At 47.7% G+C, this 20,000-nt stretch overlaps 1 protein-coding gene across 2 annotated transcripts in view; it reads right to left on the reverse strand.

Moving 5' to 3' along the window:
• Positions 1 to 20,000, reverse strand: part of lhpp (phospholysine phosphohistidine inorganic pyrophosphate phosphatase) — a 46,750-nt gene that overhangs the window by 7,096 nt on the left and 19,654 nt on the right. The window contains exon 7 of one of the 2 annotated variants that reach the window (XM_066666240.1): positions 11,604 to 11,795. The exons of the other annotated variant lie outside the window; for it this stretch is intronic. Within the exon in view, the coding sequence (XP_066522337.1) occupies positions 11,687 to 11,795 (109 nt within the window). The 3' untranslated portion in view covers positions 11,604 to 11,686. Of the gene's footprint in view, positions 1 to 11,603; positions 11,796 to 20,000 lie in introns of those variants that run through there. 2 annotated transcript variants of the gene reach the window in all.

A 20,000-nucleotide genomic window follows, 5' to 3' on the forward strand; every position in this document is an offset into this window, starting at 1 on the left:
GTGAGTGACTGGGTGAGTGTGTGAGTGACTGGATGAGTGTGTGAAACTGTCCACAGGTGTGAATGACTGGGTGAGTGTATGAAACTGTCCACAGGTGTGAGTGTGTGAGTGACTGGGTGAGTGTGTGAATGACTGGGTGAGTGTGTGAAACTGTCCACAGGTGTGAGTGATTGAATGACTGGGTGAGTGTGTGAGTGACTGGTTGAGTGTGTGAAACTGTCCACAGGTGTGAGTGATTGAATGACTGGGTGAGTGTGTGAGTGACTGGTTGAGTGTGTGAAACTGTCCACAGGTGTGAGTGTGTGAGTGACTGGGTGAGTGTGTGAGTGACTGGGTGAGTGTATGAAACTGTCCACAGGTGTGAGTGTGTGAGTGACTGGGTGAGTGTGTGAGTGACTGGGTGAGTGTGTGAAACTGTCCACAGGTGTGAGTGTGTGAGTGACTGGGTGAGTGTGTGAGTGACTGGGTGAGTGTATGAAACTGTCCACAGGTGTGAGTGTGTGAGTGACTGGGTGAGTGTGTGAGTGACTGGGTGAGTGTGTGAAACTGTCCACAGGTGTGAGTGATTGAATGACTGGGTGAGTGTGTGAGTGACTGGTTGAGTGTGTGAAACTGCCCACAGGTGTGAGTATGTGAGTGACTGGGTGAGTGTGTGAGTGACTGGGTGAGTGTATGAAACTGTCCACAGGTGTGAGTGTGTGAGTGACTGGGTGAGTGTGTGAAACTGTCCACAGGTGTGAGTGATTGAATGACTGGGTGAGTGTGTAAGTGACTGGTTGAGTGTGTGAAACTGTCCACAGGTGTGAGTGATTGAATGACTGGGTGAGTGTGTGAAACTGCCCACAGGTGTGAGTGTGTGAGTGACTGGATGAGTGTGTGAGTGACTGGGTGAGTGTGTGAAACTGTCCACAGGTGTGAGTGTGTGAGTGACTGGGTGAGTGTGTGAGTGACTGGTTGAGTGTGTGAAACTGTCCACAGGTGTGAGTGTGTGAGTGACTGGGTGAGTGTGTGAGTGACTGGTTGAGTGTGTGAAACTGTCCACAGGTGTGACTGTGTGAGTGACTAGGTGAGTGTGTGAGTGACTGGTTGAGTGTGTGAAACTGTCCACAGGTGTGAGTGTGTGAGTGACTGGGTGAGTGTGTGAGTGACTGGGTGAGTGTATGAAACTGTCCACAGGTGTGACTGTGTGAGTGACTGGGTGAGTGTGTGAAACTGTCCACAGGTGTGAGTGATTGAATGACTGGGTGAATGTGTGAGTGACTGGTTGAGTGTGTGAAACTGTCCACAGGTGTGAGTGTGTGAGTGACTGGTTGAGTGTGTGAAACTGTCCACAGGTGTGAGTGTGTGAGTGACTAGGTGAGTGTGTGAGTGACTGGGTGAGTGTGTGAAACTGTCCACAGGTGTGAGTGATTGAATGACTGGGTGAGTGTGTAAGTGACTGGTTGAGTGTGTGAAACTGTCCACAGGTGTGAGTGATTGAATGACTGGGTGAGTGTGTGAGTGACTGGGTGAGTGTGTGAAACTGTCCACAGGTGTGAGTGTGTGAGTGACTGGGTGAGTGTGTGAGTGACTGGTTGAGTGTGTGAAACTGTCCACAGGTGTGAGTGATTGAATGACTGGGTGAGTGTGTGAGTGACTGGTTGAGTGTGTGAAACTGTCCACAGGTGTGACTGTGTGAGTGACTAGGTGAGTGTGTGAGTGACTGGGTGAGTGTGTGAAACTGTCCACAGGTGTGAGTGATTGAATGACTGGGTGAGTGATTGAATGACTGGGTGAGTGTGTGAGTGACTGGTTGAGTGTGTGAAACTGTCCACAGGTGTGAGTGATTGAATGACTGGGTGAGTGTGTGAGTGACTGGGTGAGTGTGTGAGTGACTGGGTGAGTGTGTGAGTGACTGGTTGAGTGTGTGAAACTGTCCACAGGTGTGAGTGATTGAATGACTGGGTGAGTGTGTGAGTGACTGGGTGAGTGTGTGTGTGAGAGAGAGAGAAAGAGAGTGGTTCTGTTTCTATCATCTTCTCAGTAACGTTAGAGTACAGTGTTTATAGACGTGGTGGAACACACTGCGCCCGGGGGGAGTGTAAAAGTGGGGGCTAATCACATGGCTGCAGTAGAAAACACTCTAAACCACTGTTCTGGGATCTGCTCACTGCTCACAAATCTGGGTCTAATCTCAGCAAAGCTCAGAGTCCTACTGATCCCACGTCGCAAAACATGGGGAAGATTCCAGAAGCTCCAGGGCCAGATAAACAGCAGCACTTGGCCCCTGGCTCCTCGGACCTCACTGGACAACGAGTAAACCATATGTCCTCAGTTTATCAGGGACCCACACACGGGAACGAACAACGTGAAGCCATGGTTGTGTTTGAATAAGCAACAGACTGCATTTAGATGCTTTATATCAGAGAGACCCCTGAAATGGTTTAGAATACGAGGTCAGACTCTCACTGGCCACTTTATCAGAAACACCCCCTCTACTGACACTCACTGTCCACTTTATCAGAAACACTCCCCTTCTACTGACACTCACTGGCCACTTTATCAGAAACACCCCCTCTACTGACAATCACTGTCCACTTTATCAGAAACACTCCCCTTCTACTGACACTCAATGGCCACTTTATCAGAAACACCCCCTCTACTGACACTCACTGGCCACTTTATCAGAAACACCCCCCTCTACTGACAATCACTGTCCACTTTATCAGAAACACTCCCCTTCTACTGACACTCAATGGCCACTTTATCAGAAACACCCCCTCTACTGACACTCACTGGCCACTTTATCAGAAACACACCCCCTCTACTGACTCTCACTGGCCACTTTATCAGAAACACCCCTTCTACTGACACACACTGGCCACTTTATCAGAAACACCCCCTCTACTGACAATCACTGTCCACTTTATCAGAAACACCCCCCTCTACTGACAATCACTGTCCACTTTATCAGAAACACCCCCCCTCTACTGACACTCACTGGCCACTTTATCAGAAACACCCCCCCTCTACTGACACTCACTGGCCACTTTATCAGAAACACTCCCCTTCTACTGACACTCAATGGCCACTTTATCAGAAACACCCTCTCTACTGACACTCACTGGCCACTTTATCAGAAACACACCCCCTCTACTGACTCTCACTGGCCACTTTATCAGAAACACCCCTTCTACTGACACACACTGGCCACTTTATCAGAAACACCCCCTCTACTGACAATCACTGGCCACTTTATCAGAAACACTCCCCTTCTACTGACACTCAATGGCCACTTTATCAGAAACACCCCCTCTACTGACACTCACTGGCCACTTTATCAGAAACACCCCCCTCTACTGACAATCACTGTCCACTTTATCAGAAACACTCCCCTTCTACTGACACTCACTGGCCACTTTATCAGAAACACTCCCCTTCTACTGACACTCAATGGCCACTTTATCAGAAACACCCCCTCTACTGACACTCACTGGCCACTTTATCAGAAACACCCCCCTCTACTGACAATCACTGTCCACTTTATCAGAAACACTCCCCTTCTACTGACACTCAATGGCCACTTTATCAGAAACACCCCCTCTACTGACACTCACTGGCCACTTTATCAGAAACACACCCCCTCTACTGACTCTCACTGGCCACTTTATCAGAAACACCCCTTCTACTGACTCTCACTGGCCACTTTATCAGAAACACCCCTTCTACTGACACACACTGGCCACTTTATCAGAAACACCCCCTCTACTGACAATCACTGGCCACTTTATCAGAAACACCCCCCTCTACTGATACTCACTGGCCACTTTATCAGAAACACCCCCCTCTACTGACTCTCACTGGCCACTTTATCAGAAACACCCCCCCTCTACTGACACTCACTGGCCACTTTATCAGAAACACCCCCCCTCTACTGACTCTCACTGGCCACTTTATCAGAAACACCCCCCCTCTACTGACACTCACTGGCCATTTTATCAGAAACACCCCCCTCTACTGACACTCACTGGCCACTTTATCAGAAACACTGTTGAGAAACTCTATCACAATCACCAGGTGGGCCTCAGCTTGTAACAGAACATCAGTAGGTGGAGCTGTAGGGGGTGGGGGGTTCTTATAAAGTTAAGTTAATTATTTATGAGTATTACAGCAACGAAAACAAAAGGGTGAATTAAAACCATCCCCCTGACCCAACGGTCCTGGGCAGTTTACAGCTCAATGCAAAGCTGTGGTCAGTTCCACGAGGAAGTGGGTCAGTGGAATCAGAAGCGTGTCTGTGGAGCAACAGAAACCCATTCATGGCTGCTCCTGACCATTACGCCACCCACAGATCTCCTCTTTGTTTTACCAGAGTCGTCTCCCATCTGCCTGTCAACAAACACACACACGATAAGCTTTGAAATCCTAATCACCCGCTCCCAGCTCCCTGTAACAACACTGTATGAACCCAGGCCAAGACAATAGCAAGGACGTCCAACTCAAACAAGCGGACGTCTCCAGCGCACACAGCGCATTACCATAATCCTCGGCGTTTAGAGGCAAGCTGTGCCAATTAGACCCCATTAAACCCCTCCACTGACTCTGGCTGTGTCTCTTACACAAACACAGTGATATCATCATCGCTGAGGCTCTTTCACAAGGCCTGGACCGTCCTGTTGTTTTCTTACACTGGACAGAGAGAGAATTACGGCCGGATCGGTTCGCTGATCACTTCACTGCAGCAGTGGGGGCTTTGTGTTATTGTGTTGTATCCAGCTGTGTTTTGGCATGGTCAAGGTCAAGTTTCTGCCCCAGTGGGTCTATATGTCTCTCTCTCTCCCTGCCTCCCTGCCTCCCTCTCTCTCTCTCTCTCTCACTTGTGCTTAAAGAGATGGGGGAATGAGAGATCAGATTTATTGTTAAATAGATGTATTCCAAAAATAATACTAATTCTGCGTTAAGGAGAGCTTTCTAGGGAAGGACCTGGAAACACCACTTGGAAATAGTTCTGGGGCAGAATACAGGTTCATTCGTTAAACTGGTTAACAATAATCCTGCGGTCTGCGTTTCTTACAAACTGTAATACTAAGGTATGCAATAAAAAAAACTGCAGAACAAAATGTAGCACTGTGTAATTTAGACCCAACACAATGAGCACATGCACTTAAGTTTCCTCCCCATCTGCTGCTCTCCAGTTGGTTTGTATTGGAAATGTGTTTAAAATGCCCCAGTGTCTGTAAATTGGTAAAAAAAAACAAAAAAAAAACAAAGTGTCTCAGTCCGGAATGCTAGGCTCTCACTCTCTCTCAGAGAAATGGCATCTGGAGGTTTTTAGGCAAAAGAGAGGACTCCAAACGCTGAAAAGAATGAACTGAGTTGAGGATATTGGTATATTCCTGGTCCATAAGTGGGTGATATTGACTTATTTCTGCTGTTTCGAAACACTTAAGGTGGAAATGTCTCCAAATTTGTGAGATCGCTAACTGCATGAAAGTAAACACAGAGCGAACTCGAGTTACAAATGAGTTTCTGTTGGCAGCTCAAACAGTGAATAAAAACGTAAAATTTCGGCCACGTACAAACAGCAGTCATATTTTCCCCTCAAACACGCTGTTCCACATTAAAAAATGCGGATCTTCTGAACGTAAACAAACCACAGAGATCAGAAGTTTCAATAAAATGGCTAATGTTGCCTTAGCATTCCTGATGCTAGTGACAGTAGGCTAGCGCCGGCAAGCTAACTTTCTAAGGACTTTTCACATCGAAACCAGCAGCTCTGAGAGGATGGGGTCAAGCAGGGGTTTCCTTGGACACACATGAAGCTTAAACCGCTGCTAAACGGGGGAGGAGAATGCTAACTGCCTGACTCGGTCAGCTCGTGTTAGTCAGGATCACTAGAGTCATAAAGAGGAAGGGAATGGCCACCTCTAAGTCAGCCATGGCATGTTTTTGAGCTCCTGCTGGCACAATGCCACTAGAGCTCTATTGGATATATATATAAAATCACAAAGAAATTAAAACAGGAAAATGCTCCGTCCGTTTGTTCGTGGGGGTTTAATTGATGACCAGAGGGGGACTTTAACCTCCTCTAGGCCCCAGTGCAGAGGTATGTTTATGTATCTTTTGCTTTCACTCAGCTACATTTTGGCTCTGCTCTTTATTTGACCCTGTGTATTAGCACATTTTTACAGCAACCTCAGTGCACACACTCTCTCTCTCTCCCTCACTCTATTTCTATCACTCTTCCTCCCTCGCTCTCCTCCTTTTCCTCTACATCCGTCCATTTGTTGACTTGCAAACAAGCCGGCGACCCTGACACACAATGAGTGTATTTTTGGAGCTGATGACGCACTGCTCTGTGCTGGAATGAAGAAAGAACAACAAACTAAAGGAGTGTTTTGTGTCGGGTATCACCTCACCCTCACCGCCATATAACACACACACACACACATTTTACAACAGCGGGTCCATGTCCAAAATGACCTGAACCTGTGAAGTTAGAGTTCTATAGAGCGCTTCAGGTCTTGCTAAGCTCTTTATTTAAAGAGGGCACCTGTTCCTTTAAATGATAATGAGCTGCTCGCTGTTCACCCCGACCCCGAGCGCACAGCAGTGAGGAGCGAGGAGCAGAAGCTCTGGTTTTTAGCCGTTTTCACTCTGTTTTCTTTCTTCTCCGTTTTTACTCAGTGCTCTTATTTCTCCGCGCTCGTGCATTTAACCTCGTCTTTGCACTCTCACAAAAAGGCGGGTCCATCGCTGTGATTGGACAGACTCAGACGAGGGGGCGGGGCCATTCTAAAGTCTGTTTCTCCCTTCACTCTCTCTAGTGAATTGACCATGAACGGTAAACATGTATCACTGAATTAGCTGTGGACATCGTCTATGGCCTGTTCATACGAGCAGAAAACTGGAGAATGCTTTTATTTTGTAGCTTATCCAGTCAATAATACAGAATAGAAGTCCCGAACAAACACAGACACTGCAGTTTTTACATATTCACAAGTTGTTTTAGATGAAGGGAGCAGGGTAAGAACTCAAAAATCTGGCCATTCATTCGTTCATCGTCCCCAGTCCAGCCAGGAGACACAGACACCAGCGGGTCTACCCTGGGCGTCCTCCCAGTTGGCTGTGCATGGTTATACCTCCAGCAGGGGGCGTGCTGTTCGCCAGCTTGCTTCTTTCTATCACCACCGCAACCTGGTGCTGTTCTGTACCCTTTTTCCTGTCGTACACTTTAGTTCTTTTATCTTGTTTCATCATTAAATTGTAACCGCTGTGTAGTGTTTGAAAGTATAAGTGTTTTAAAAATGATGAGTTTATTGGGCACTGCATTCGTTATGAGCTCCTTCAGGGAAAACAAAGCTGCAGAAGACTGTGATGGATTTGTTCTGTTCTTGGGGATAATACTGTGTCCAAAAGTGTGTGTGAGTCGTATAAAAGTCATTTTTAATACTATGCAACTGTTACCGTAAAATGAAAAAACATTTAAATGTTACACATAAAACGTATGCGTGCATCTAATAAATACAACACAGTACTACTATTCTTACTCTGCAGCTGGACGTGTGACAAGTGCATGTGTAGGTTGTTGAGATAATTGCGGCTGAGGGTTTGCTGCAGAGATGAAACCCAACTGTTTTTGTGCTTGCTCTTCTTTAACTCTGTGGGCAGCTGCTGCAGTTGTGCTGCTAATTCGAGTCTGGTCTGTGGGACAGAGAGCTGCTTCCTTCCCATAAAGCGGTGCAGAGTTTCACAGCCGCTAAAGCCTCACGCGCTGACACAGCACTGAGAAAAACCGAGTCATGAGAGAGCCAGAGGGCTGATGAGATAACAGCACGAGCAGGAAGAAGACGCGCCGTCGGAGTGAGGGCTGCGGCTGTGTGAAGGTTTGGCACCTCTGCTCGGTGATGTTCCGATGAATTTCAGGGTGAAAACGACTTAGCGCGTCCTCCACAGAAAGCACACCGCTGCAGGGTCTAACTGCGGCCTGAGCAAAGAGTGATGGTGCATTTAATGTTTTCTGCTTTCCTTGTTAATTAAGAATATGTTTAAACCACGCTTGCTGCATTCATTTGTCGTTTCCGACACTGTACTCGATCTAACACGTGTGATCAACCACCACTTCTTTTCACACTGCTGCTCAAGCAACAACACTGAACAGAGAAGGCCCAATGCCTAGGTCTGTCACATCAGCCCGTAGACGACATGATACAGGGCCGTGTGATGAGGGAAGACATGTGGCTTAGGGCTCCCGGTCTCGGACGGCTGAGGGAGGCATCGCCAGGGATGAAGATACAGCCAACGTCTGTGACCTCCGGCTCATGTGCAGCTGCTCCAGAGCCTCCTATTTTCTACTCAACACATTTCCAAGTGAACTGAGTGTGCAGCTGAGCACCTGTGTCAGCTCTGACCGCATGACAGCACCGGATCGACAGGTTTCCCAGGTCCAGATTAAGTGTAATTATGTATTAAAGGACTTTTCCAAGGTTGGTGACGGGTGGAATCACTCTATCCACAGCTGAAGAAGCACAAAGAAACACCTCTGGTCATATTTCATTTCAGAAAAAAAAAGGAATCGTGGTTCACTGAGTTCAGTGTCAGTTCCATGGTTTTTAAGTCTGAGAGCTGCCCCCGTCACCAAAACAGTAGTTATGTAAAAAACTGTATAAAACTATCATCCAAAGTGTCCAGGAATTTATTGTGTTTTATTAAGTGTCCACAAAATAAACCTCATTATTCATTCATTCATTCATTATCTGTAACCCTTATCCAGTTCAGGGTCGCGGTGGGTCCAGAGCCTACCTGGAATCGTTGGGCGCACGGTAGGAATACACTCAGCAGGGTCCTTCACAGGGTGACACACACTCAAACACTCACACCTACGGACACTTGAGTCTCCAATCCACCTATCAACGTGTGTTTTTGGACTGTGGGAGCAAACAGTCACCCGGAGGAAACCCATACAGACACAGGGAGAACACACCACACTCCTCACAGACAGTCACCCGGAGGAAACCCATACAGACACAGGGAGAACACACCACACTCCTCACAGACAGTCACCCGGAGGAAACCCACGCAGACACAGAGAGAACACACCACACTCCTCACAGACAGTCACACGGAGGAAACCCACACAGACACAGAGAGAACACACCACACTCCTCACAGACAGTCACCTGGAGGAAACCCACGCAGACACAAGGAGAACACACCACACTCCTCACAGACAGTCACCCGGAGGAAACCCACACAGACACAGGGAGAACACACCACACTCCTCACAGACAGTCACCCGGAGGAAACCCATACAGACACAGGGAGAACACACCACACTCCTCACAGACAGTCACCCGGAGGAAACCCACGCAGACACAGAGAGAACACACCACACTCCTCACAGACAGTCACACGGAGGAAACCCACACAGACACAGAGAGAACACACCACACTCCTCACAGACAGTCACACGGAGGAAACCCACACAGACACAGAGAGAACACACCACACTCCTCACAGACAGTCACCCGGAGGAAACCCACACAGACACAGGGAGAACACACCACACTCCTCACAGACAGTCACCCGGAGGAAACCCACGCAGACACAGGGAGAACACACCACACTCCTCACAGACAGTCACCCGGAGCGGGAATCGAACCCACAACCTCCAGGACCCTGGAGCTGTGTGACTGCGACACCTACCTGTTGCTCCACCGTGCCGCCCCCAAACCACATTATTATATTTTTATTTGCAAATAGTAAAAACATATCCTGTTTTCATTTCTGCTCCCAGAACAACTTTTTACTCCATTATCTGATTTTTTTTTCTGCATCTTGTAATGAACGTGGACCATCACAGCGGGGGAGACCCACATGCTGCAGCTGTCTGCACGTAAAACAGTGAATAACATCTTAGTAGCCATTAAGGGCTGACATTAGGCAGAAAGCAGCATCAACTTTTGTCAAAATGTACACGGCCACTGCAGCCACACCATCCGCACTTCAGGAAAACACAGTCACACCATGTAAGGTTTCTACACAGTAAATTCACCAGTGTTAAATCAACACTGTTAGTGTTAGATTAACACTGTTAGTGTAATACTTTAAGGATCTCAGTGTTAACATTAACAGTGTTGATTTAACACTGGTGAGTTTACTGTGTGTGTGCGGATCTACATGGGGAGCTGTGGCCTAATGGTTAGAGGAGAGGGCTTATGGCGGAAAGGTCTCTCAATCCACAGCTGAGGGGCCCTTGAGCAAGGCACAGCCCCTAGTGCACTAGTGTGTGTGTGTGTGTGTGTGTGCTGCCAGATGGGTTAAATGCAGACACATTTTGTTGTACAGTGTACAATGACACATAATTACACATTATTATTATTATTAGTATTATTAGGAGCGGCACGGTGGTGCAGCAGGTAGCGTCTCTGTCACAGCTCCAGGGTCCTAGATGTTGTGGGTTCGAGTCCCGCTCCGGGTGACTGTCTGTGAGGAGTTTGGTGTGTTCTCTCTGTGTCTGCGTGGGTTATCTCCGGGTGACTGTCTGTGAGGAGTGTGCTGTGTTCTCCCTGTGTCTGCGTGGGTTTCCTCCGGGTGACTGTCTGTGAGGAGTGTGGTGTGTTCTCCCTGTGTCTGCGTGGGTTTCCTCCGGGTGACTGTCTGTGAGGAGTGTGGTGTGTTCTCTCTGTGTCTGCGTGGGTTTCCTCCGGGTGACTGTCTGTGAGGAGTGTGGTGTGTTCTCTCTGTGTCTGCGTGGGTTTCCTCCGGGTGACTGTCTGTGAGGAGTGTGGTGTGTTCTCCCTGTGTCTGCGTGGGTTTCCTCCGGGTGACTGTCTGTGAGGAGTGTGGTGTGTTCTCTCTGTGTCTGCGTGGGTTTCCTTCGGGTGACTGTCTGTGAGGAGTGTGGTGTGTTCTCTCTGTGTCTGCGTGGGTTTCCTCCAGGTGACTGTCTGTGAGGAGTGTGGTGTGTTCTCTCTGTGTCTGCGTGGGTTTCCTTCGGGTGACTGTCTGTGAGGAGTGTGGTGTGTTCTCTCTGTGTCTGCGTGGGTTTCCTTCGGGTGACTGTCTGTGAGGAGTGCGGTGTGTTCTCTCTGTGTCTGCGTGGGTTTCCTCCGGGTGACTGTCTGTGAGGAGTGTGGTGTGTTCTCTCTGTGTCTGCGTGGGTTTCCTCCAGGTGACTGTCTGTGGGGAGTGTGGTGTGTTCTCTCTGTGTCTGCGTGGGTTTCCTCCGGGTGCTCCAGTTTCCTCCCACGCTCCAAAAACACACGTTGGTAGTAGATTGGAGACTTAAAAGTGTCCGTAGGTGTGAGTGTGTGTCACTCTGTGAAGGACTGGCGCCCCCTCCAGGGTGTGTTACCCCCTTGCGCCTGGTGATTCTGGGTAGGCTCCGGACCCACCGCGACCCTGAACTGGATAAGGGTTACAGACAATGAACGAATATATATATATTTTATTATTAGTGGTTTACGGTAGAATGTGTGAGAAACCTGCTTCACGTGGAAAAGTGCTGATAGTGTATATCCAGTACAGCTGGACTATGAAATGTAATCATACACCATTTATTACATGCGGTTATAGTCACAAAAACAAGCCTGACTGGTTATATCCATTGATCAGGACTGGAAATATGTAAAGGGTAAAAACAAACTGTCACCAGAAATCTCATCTGTGTCTGTGTCACGTCGGCCCCGTGATGAGTAGGAAGATGTTATTCTCCATTCAGTGGAAAATCAGGGTTAACGTGCAGAGAGGTGCAGCATGTCGGCCTCCCCCGCTCTGATGGTACAGTCCTACCACGTTCAGTACAAGATGCAGAACTGGAAAAAGTTGTTTTTTCATTTTTATGAAATACAGACTGCGGGAAGCAGAAATGAAAATGTACAAAACTGAAAAAAGGAATGAAATCCCCTTTGTTCTATTAATATTCAACCTATTTTCACGTTTAGCCTCAGATGGTCAGAAAACTGAACCGATAAACGCTACACGGACCTTTCTCTCCCATCAGCCCCTTCTCTCCACGATGCCACATCCCTCACCTGACGCTAATGTTAACTCTTTAATATTGAAGAATAAATAAATCTGTTACTGAATTCATGAAAACAAGGCCAGAGTGTGAAAGGGTCACTTCGCAGCTGAGCACCCCCTGAAATTCCCACACACCCCAAAGAGTGATTATATTAATCTAGATCCAATCAGATCACACCTTAATAAAACACACACGAGACACACAACAGCATCAGCAGGTCTGAATACCTCCACTCTCTCTGCTATTGGTCTGTTTTAAAACAGCAGACACTCACACTGCTCGGTCACGCCGATGCTGTGGCTGTTATTTTTTTTATTTCTTCTACATCCTCTTTCTAAATTCTCATATTTAAATATATCCACTCATGCAAATGTGCCATATTTACCGTCAGGGCTCGTGTAGTAAGAGCGACACTTAACAGGATGTGTAATATGTGATCATTTTAAAAGCAGCAGACCACAGTGCGTCTAAAAAAAAATACAGATTAAGTTTGTGTGTCTGCAGTTAGCACTCGTCACTTTTCTTTTAGTAATTCACTGTGTTATTAAATATGAAAAAGTCAGTTTCAGAAACAAGGACAGATACAAGTGCCGTACAGTACCATGTACCCTCATTTAACCCTTCATTGTCTAAAAGAGCTGTTCTAGGATCTTTCTTTTACCAGTGTAACAGTATCAACCACAACACAAGAGAGAAATCTCTGATCCTAGGTCAGCTATTGATCCCAGGAACATTAAAGTTTTTGGAGGAGTTGTGGGGACAAGACCCTAGGAGCCGTCAGTGTTCTCCTCCAAGTGTGTTGAGCTTTCCTCTGATGTTATGAGGAGTGTTTAATAAGTTCTGGGTGCGGATATAATCGAATACTCCGGAAATTAACTTTATATTGGCTCTAAGGCTAGAGATATTCTTGCTGTTAATTACGTGTTGGCGTACGCATCCGTTTGGTGCGTCGGTTTTGCACGTTATCAGAATAAGAATGCTATGCTAACACAAGGTGCAGTACACATGTAAACTGTAGGGGGCAGTGCACGATAAACAGCATCAGAATGGCAGAACGTTTTGAAGAAAGGCAAAGCCAAATGTCAGAGACAGGTCCACAATTACCCGCGACTTTCTCTGGTCCTGAGGGCTGGTCCGATCACCAGGAGAATTAGAAAACAGCTGCGTTCTCATGCCAGTGCAGTAGGGGGCCATAGTACCTCTTAAAGGGCGACCTCAAAAGATGACAACTCATGAGAACACACTATGGTTTAATCTTAAATACGCAAGTCATGAAATGAAACTGAATCTAAAACAGCATCTGCAATCTACTGCTAGCTGCATGTACAGTGTAGTTTAATGGCTGATGTACTTCACTACAGAGGGAGTGAGGAGTCGTTTTAGCTTCAGCCAGAGACAGGGGCGCTGTGTGACATCACCGTTTCTGAAAATGTCCAATTACATTCGTACACGAGACAAGTGTTGTAAAAACCGTTTTTAAAAGTAAACAAATCCCCGAGTCCTGGAGTCCTACTGTGTTTTCACAATAGAGCTTTTTTTCGGACACGGGTCCGCTTGCTCTGCGGGTTCAGTGCGTTTGGTCGAGTGTAAACGCAGGTTTAAAGCCCAGACACTGATCTCTGGTTCTTCTGACGGTGTTCAGCTTTTTATTGGGCGAAGCTCATAGTCTCTGGTGTGATTCCACACATGAACTCCATCGGAACTGTGTTGTGCAATTCTATACGACACTCTTCTGTGTGTAGTTTCCCAAAATGGCGAGAAAACCTGGTACTTCTGCAGGCTGGAGGCAGCTCCAAGCGGGAGGTTCAACTGAACCCTTAACCTATGAATATATCTAAACCTAACCCTAACCCTAACCTCCCATTTGCTTCACACTCCTCACAGACAGTCACCCGGAGGAAACCCACGCAGACACAGGGAGAACACACCACACCTCTCACAGACAGTCACCCGGAGGAAACCCATGCAGACACAGGGAGAACACACCACACTCCTCACAGACAGTCACCCGGAGGAAACCCACGCAGACACAGAGAGAACACACCACACTCCTCACAGACAGTCACCCGGAGGAAACCCACGCAGACACAGGGAGAACACACCACACTCCTCCACTCACTCAGTCACCTGGAGCGGGTCTCGAACCCACAACCTCCAGGTCCCTGGAGCTGTGTGTCAGAGACACTATCTGCTGTGCCACCGTGCTTCTCATGAGTTGAAGCAGTCACATTATAAAATGAACCAATCACACACACAGCTTCCACACCTTCTGCGGACCATATCAGAGCCGACTAGAACTAAAACACAGACCCCAATTTCAAAAAGACCAGAGTTAATTGCTCTGGGCCACTCCTGGGTTTGAAAACAGCCTTCACACTTGACTAAAGGAACCAAATCAGTGGAGAAAGCTTGGCATTGAGCAGTGACCCTTTCTACTGGCAACGTGCTAAATATATGTGTGCAACTGAACATGCGCCAGTAGTGGGTGCATTTTAAAGCAGCTGGATACATTGATGATAAAGAGTGTGTGTATAACACCTCATGACTCTACAGTACACAATACAGAGCCCCTGCTCACACACTTTTCTACACACTAAACTGTGTCGAACAGCACAGAACTGCATCACAGATTTGTCGTTCGAAGGATTCAGCCTCTCACGTTCTCCAAAGCCTGAGAAATGAAACTCAAACTTGTGAGACTTATTTTTCGACGGTCTTTTTAAGCCTCCTCTATTCTGATGATTGCATAGGCTTCAAGAAATAGGTCACAAACCCGACTGAAAAACACAGAAACCATAATAAGAGCACAATGACACTTTGCGCCTGCTATCACTACACACCAGATCCAGTTCTACAAGTGTGTTTGTGTGTGTATGTGTGTCTCCAGGACACACACGCATAGAGACACACAATAGAGAGTTTCATAACCAACTTGTTGTGGTCTGTCCCTGATTGAAGAGGTAATTCCATAGAAAAGAGTCTTGTTTGGTGATGTTTGGTTCTGTAGTTTTGTACTGGAGCTACAAGGCTAATGTGGCTAACAAGTACTGGAAACCTTTAGCCCATCAGTTACAGTCTAACTCACCACATTCTTGCCTTAAAACAGGTTGTACTATTCAATAATAGTCTACTAAGGCTTTTTGTGTGCTTTTAAACACTGTGTGACACACTGTTATCAGAAAACATGGACAATGTGGTGTGTTCTCTCTGTGTCTGCGTGGGTTTCCTCCGGGTGACTGTCTGTGAGGAGTGTGGTGTGTTCTCTCTGTGTCTGTGTGGGTTTCCTCCGGGTGACTGTCTGTGAGGAGTGTGGTGTGTTCTCCCTGTGTCTGCGTGGGTTTCCTCCGGGTGACTGTCTGTGAGGAGTGTGGTGTGTTCTCTCTGTGTCTGTGTGGGTTTCCTCCGGGTGACTGTCTGTGAGGAGTGTGGTGTGTTCTCCCTGTGTCTGCGTGGGTTTCCTCCGGGTGACTGTCTGTGAGGAGTGTGGTGTGTTCTCCCTGTGTCTGCGTGGGTTTCCTCCGGGTGACTGTCTGTGAGGAGTGTGGTGTGTTCTCCCTGTGTCTGCGTGGGTTTCCTCCGGGTGACTGTCTGTGAGGAGTGTGGTGTGTTCTCTCTGTGTCTGCGTGGGTTTCCTCCAGGTGACTGTCTGGGAGGAGTGTGGTGTGTTCCCCCTGTGTTGTCGTTGGTTTCCTCCAGGTGACTGTCTGTGAGGAGTGTGGTGTGTTCTCCCTGTGTCTGCGTGGGTTTCCTCCGGGTGACTGTCTGTGAGGAGTGTGGTGTGTTCTCCCTGTGTCTGCGTGGGTTTCCTCCGGGTGACTGTCTTTGAGGAGTGTGGTGTGTTCTCTCTGTGTCTGCGTGGGTTTCCTCCGGGTGACTGTCTGTGAGGAGTGTGGTATGTTCTCCCTGTGTCTGCGTGGGTTTCCTCCGGGTGACTGTCTTTGAGGAGTGTGGTGTGTTCTCCCTGTGTCTGCGTGGGTTTCCTCCGGGTGACTGTCTGTGAGGAGTGTGGTGTGTTCTCCCTGTGTCTGTGTGGGTTTCCTCCGGGTGACTGTCTGTGAGGAGTGTAATGTGTTCTCCCTGTGTCTGCGTGGGTTTCCTCCGGGTGACTGTCTGTGACGAGTTGGTGTGTTCTCCCTGTGTCTGCGTGGGTTTCCTCTGGGTGCTCCAGTTTCCTCCCACAGTCCAAAAACACACGTTGTTAGATGGATTGGCGACTCAAAAGTGTCCGTAGGTGTGACTGTGAAGGAATGTGCCCCCTCCAGGCTCCGTACCCAGTGCCGCCCTGAACTGGGTGTGTGGTTACGGACAATGAATGACTGAATAAATTTAATTTACCTAAAAATTAAGCATTAATATGCTATATTCATGACAGTGAACATCAAAACCTCCATCTTTAAATCTTCTAAACACAAACTCACACGTAGTTTCGGATACAAAATTATGGCCAATAAATTCTTCACTGTCTGTTTTCACACTGCTTCATTGTTTGACTAATAAAATGACAAATTTATAGTATATATTTCATATATAATTTATATATATGTCGTGCGTCAGTTCCACAATGACAGGTGCGTACCCTGAACACTGCTCTCAATTCTCTCACTCAATTCTGACTTTAAAACTACTTTTATCTATGGGTTAAACTGCACGTGGACACCTGACTTTTTAGAAATGGGGAACTTCAGTCACAAACACTAAATCTCCCACGCACGGTTACACCCTCACACTGTTGTGTAGCTCCAGGTGTATAATGATCCTCACGGGACCTGGTTGTAACACTATCCAACAACATATTTACTGTTCGTCGGGCGTGTAGCCCTCTGCAAACGTAACTCCAAACAGACATTTCCGGATTGTGCTGCTTGTGAATCCAATTAGCCTTCTGAGGACGGTGGTTAGCTTTTCTGCATTCCTTCTGGGTCATTTCCACACTGAAAGTTAGAAGAACAAGAACAGATAAACATCAGCTAGTACCTAGATGCCGGTGCCTGGATGGGCTTTGCCTTGGTTTTGCGTTCCTGCGCGTAATGAATGAGATTGGCTGAAGGAGAATGCAGATATGATGCTAGATTAGTGCTGTTACTCATGTATACAAACTGCTTTGTGGTCCGGGAGCTGGTTGGAGCATGCCGAGAGACGACGGGCCCATCATTTAACTTGGAAAATTACTAGCTGTGTGAACATAAAGGGTTTAGTGACATACGAGATGTTTATGAGAGAGAGAGAGAGAGAGAGAGAGAGAGAGAGAGAGAGTGCTAGGCAAACACAGGTGTGTTCCTGTGCTTTGGAGCTAACTGCTCTTACTGTACGTTAGTGAATTAAAGCAGCAAGATGTCTTCCTTTGGTCTGACAAAGACTTCAAGGGGAGCTCGAGCAGAGAAATGCTTCTGTAGATGCCTCTTTTACACACACACACACACACACACACACACACACACACACAAAGGAAGTGACCGCTAACTGCTAACAGAGCAAAGGGAAGGTAAACATTTCACATCAAACATCTTGCTCTCTCTCTTCGCTTTCTGCTCTGTCGCTTCTCACTGCTCCTTTTCTTCTCCTCCTCCTGTTTGTTTTGCTGCTGAGTAGCTTTAGACAAATGAGTGATCGAGTACAACTTCAAGCTGAATAATGTGGGAGAGGGAAAGAGAAATAAAGAAAGAATGAAAGGTACAATCTCATCTTTCTTCTCACAAAGGAGCTTCAGGGTGTGTTTTGTCTGACTCTTGACTGAGCAGCAGTGTGGGAAGTGGCTTTTCTCACCCAGTCAGACTGGCTAAGGTAGAGAGAGAGGTAGAGAGAGAGAGAGAGAGAGAGAGAGAGAGAGGAGAGAGAGAGATGCCTTATTAATGTCTTATTTACTTGGCCTAATTGCTGCTGTGAAAGATCGTGCTGCTTTGTGTCTGAGATGCGTCAATATAATTATTCAAATGAAACATTTAATCTAAGAATGAAAAAGCAGACACAGTGGCTCTGTCAATCTCACACTGTCACCTGTGAACAGTTTCACACAGTCACTCAATCATTCAAACCCTCACTCAGTCACAAACACACACCTATGAACAGTTTTACACACTCACAGCTGTACACAATTTCACAGTCACTCCACCTACCAACCTGTGATTTTGGACTGTGGGAGGGAGGCGGAGCACCCTGAGGAAACCCACGCAGACACAGGGAGAACACACCACACTCCTCACAGACAGTCACCCGGAGGAAACCCACGCAGACACAGGGAGAACACACCACACTCCTCACAGACAGTCACCCGGAGGAAACCCACGCAGACACAGGGAGAACACACCACACTCCTCACAGACAGTGGACCCAAGGGGAGGATCTTGCCCTGGACCCTGAGACACTGCAGCTGTGTGACAGAGACGCCCCCTGCAGGACTGCTCCTGCTACGTTTTAAATTTTATGAATATTTTGGACATTATTTTGATACAAATCTGAACTTATGCATTCTCCATAAAATCATATTAATAAACATGAGTCTTTTTTTCCACCAACTACTGCATTAAATATGAAGAGATTTTTTCTGGAAGATAATCCCGTCCTCATCAGTGGAGTCAGTGACCGGGGCCATGGGCTGGTTAGGAAAGACCCCCTTTCTCTCCTGAGGACCAAGTGGCCCACAGATAGTCACAGGCTGCTGGGAAACCTCTAACAAAGACCAGAGTGTAAACGAAACGCCTCAGAGATGATAAGACTATAAGCATCAGCACAGATAAAGTTTCCAGAAGCAAAAATAACCAAACTGACGCTCTGCTCAGAGAGGACAATAGCAGTGTGTGTAATTCCAGTCAGAACTTGAAAGTACTGAGCTGGGATCAGCGTGTAGCACTGAGGGCCTTTCTACGGTTTCTTTCTGATTTAATTTTATTGTTACATATAAAGCTCTTCATAAACTGTGGTAATAATCTTAATTCATTCGCAAGGAAACCCACACGGACACAGGGAGAGTACACCAAACCACTCTCCTGGTTTCCTCCGGGTGTCTGTGAGGAGTGTGGTGTGTTCTCTCTGTGTCTGCGTGGGTTTCCTCCGGGTGACTGTCTGTGAGGAGTGTGGTGTGTTCTCTCTGTGTCTGCGTGGGTTTCCTCCGGGTGTCTGTGAGGAGTATGGTGTGTTCTCTCTGTGTCTGCGTGGGTTTCCTCCGGGTGTCTGTGAGGAGTGTGGTGTGTTCTCTCTGTATCTGTGTGGGTTTCCTCCGGGTGTCTGTGAGGAGTGTGGTGTGTTCTCTCTGTGTCTGTGTGGGTTTCCTCCGGGTGTCTGTGAGGAGTGTGGTGTGTTCTCTCTGTGTCTGCGTGGGTTTCCTCCGGGTGACTGTCTGTGAGGAGTGTGGTGTGTTCTCCCTGTGTCTGTGTGGGTTTCCTCCGGGTGACTGTCTGTGAGGAGTGTGGTGTGTTCTCCCTGTGTCTGCGTGGGTTTCCTCCGGGTGACTGTCTGTGAGGAGTGTGGTGTGTTCTCCCTGTGTCTGCGTGGGTTTCCTCCGGGTGACTGTCTGTGAGGAGTGTGGTGTGTTCTCTCTGTGTCTGTGTGGGTTTCCTCCGGGTGTCTGTGAGGAGTGTGGTGTGTTCTCTCTGTGTCTGCGTGGGTTTCCTCCGGGTGACTGTCTGTGAGGAGTGTGGTGTGTTCTCCCTGTGTCTGCGTGGGTTTCCTCCGGGTGACTGTCTGTGAGGAGTGTGGTGTGTTCTCCCTGTGTCTGCGTGGGTTTCCTCCGGGTGACTGTCTGTGAGGAGTGTGGTGTGTTCTCCCTGTGTCTGCGTGGGTTTCCTCCGGGTGCTCCGGTTTCCTCCAACGCTCCAAAAACACACGTTGGTGGGTGGACTGGCGACTCACAAGTGTCCGTAGGTGTGAGTGTGTTTCGCCCTGTGAAGGACTGGCGCCCCCTTCAGGGTGTGTTTCCACCTTGCGCCCAGTGATTCCGTGTAGTGATTCCGACAAAAAAATGAATGAATGAATGTAAATAATTAAGTCCAAATAACGGTCC

This window comes from Hoplias malabaricus, chromosome 3 (assembly GCF_029633855.1).
Source record: "Hoplias malabaricus isolate fHopMal1 chromosome 3, fHopMal1.hap1, whole genome shotgun sequence".
In the NCBI taxonomy this organism is placed as follows: domain Eukaryota; kingdom Metazoa; phylum Chordata; class Actinopteri; order Characiformes; family Erythrinidae; genus Hoplias; species Hoplias malabaricus.